The sequence below is a fragment of the Monopterus albus genome, unplaced genomic scaffold, assembly GCF_001952655.1.
Source record: "Monopterus albus unplaced genomic scaffold, M_albus_1.0 scaffold19.1, whole genome shotgun sequence".
NCBI lineage: Eukaryota > Metazoa > Chordata > Actinopteri > Synbranchiformes > Synbranchidae > Monopterus > Monopterus albus.
In genome coordinates, this window is record NW_018127899.1 from 3,396,237 (window position 1) to 3,397,912 (window position 1,676).

Genomic DNA, 1,676 nt, shown 5'->3' on the forward strand with positions numbered 1-1,676 from the left:
TATTCTCATTGCCTCTCCCATCACAAGACTGACACCAACAGTTTATAGTCATGTGAAATCCACCAAGCTCTACATCTAACTTCAGCCCACTGCTACATGCACAGAAACAGCATTTTAAGGTGTTTTTTTTTTTTTAGCTAGCTAATTAGCAAGCAGCTAACAGGCCTCATAATAACTTAGTGAAAATCACATCTCAAGAGCACAATTAAAGTGCAAACAAAGCAAACAGAGAAGGAATGCAAACCAGCCACATGAGAGAACCACAAACCTCCTGCCTCAAAAGAATACAAGCTCAGAGAAAATGTAAATGACAGGGACAGCGATGAAGATGCTCCACCCATCATTTAGCTTCCTTCCTCTGACAGGAACTGGGCTGTGAGTCAGTCTGAGGCCTGGACTCATGCCCTGCTGGGGTTCCAGGCTCCAGTCAGCAGGTTGTACACCGTTTTCATCTTATCTGACTGTATAAAAGTCACCATTAACCTCATATTTATTAACAACAACCTTCATAGTGCAAACACCAACTAATAAAATAATCTCTGCAATTATACAAGAAAGGATACGTTTCTATAAAACATGTTGATCCAACTTCTCAACCAATCAGCTCTCAGATCAGGTGAGAGCCAGGCTTCTCCCATGATGCCCTGAGCTCTTGCATCCTATGAGAATATCGGTACCTACGTAGGCGTTACATCAGAGCAAGTCAGGATCAAAATGGACAGAATACTAACCGGCATTCTCTGGGAGAGTAAAATGGTTCACTGTTGATGAAGAGTCTGTGTTGCAAATTCTTTCTACCACTGTCACATATTTACACCAAACTTCATTTATGTGGAAGTAGATTCCAGCTCCTCTCGTTTTCCTGGATAATCCGTTACACGATCCACTATGTGAATCCCGGGATTTGTATTGTGTTGTCGGAGATGGAGTTGCTGAGCCAAGTCTCCATGAAGCGTAAAGCAGCAGAGCATGAGAAGCCAGAGTTAGTCCAGTTGACAAGGAGTTCATCCGTTTGGTTGGCTAGAGAGAGCAAAGATTCACCAGGTGGATCGATGGGAGTGGTGTCCAGGTCCCTCTCTGTCCTAACTTAACCAGGCCTCCCGCGCCATCTTGATGAAGACAGATATTTCATTTCCTTTGATGAATTACAAAAAAAAGCATTGATTTCTCAGTTGTTTGGCAGGTTTGGTTTAAAAATTTTAATATTCAATTACCAAAACAGTGTAGGACGATTCTTGATGTGACCTGATGTGATCTTCTGTATGTTTCTCCATCTCCAGGCGCTGTGAGAGGAACCCTTGCATGCTGGGAGATGAGGCGTGTGTTCAGGCCCCAAACTCCATTTCCTTCCACTTCCTGTCTATGGTGTCCAACATGTCTGCTCCCCGTGTCCTCATCCGGGTGTCGGCGGCTCGCGTGCTGGGCGACACACTGCGTTTCGGCCTGGCAGGCGGCCAAGGTCATACCCACTTCAGTGTGCAGCGCTCTGGTCGACAGACTGGCACCCTCCTCTTGGTGACACCTATCAAAGGACCGGCTACCATGGAGGCCGAGGTTGAGATGAGCGAGCTGGAGCACAACGCCTTGCTGAGCCGCTACCTCACCAAGGTCACTCTGTTTGTCTCTCCATACGAGTTTTAGGGGAGGACTGGTGGGTAAAGGGTTCCGTGTTCAGC

The 1,676-nt window shown here is 46.3% G+C and overlaps 1 protein-coding gene across 1 annotated transcript in view; it reads left to right on the plus strand.

The window, feature by feature from the left end:
• The window catches only part of LOC109956361 (fibulin-7-like), a 5,911-nt gene extending 4,270 nt beyond the window's left edge, over window positions 1-1,641 (plus strand). Inside the window, exon 7 of the mRNA XM_020593382.1 lies at window positions 1,281-1,641. Within this exon, the coding sequence (XP_020449038.1) occupies window positions 1,281-1,641 (361 nt within the window). The remainder of the gene's footprint in view (window positions 1-1,280) is intronic.
• The last annotated feature ends 35 nt before the right edge of the window (window positions 1,642-1,676 follow it).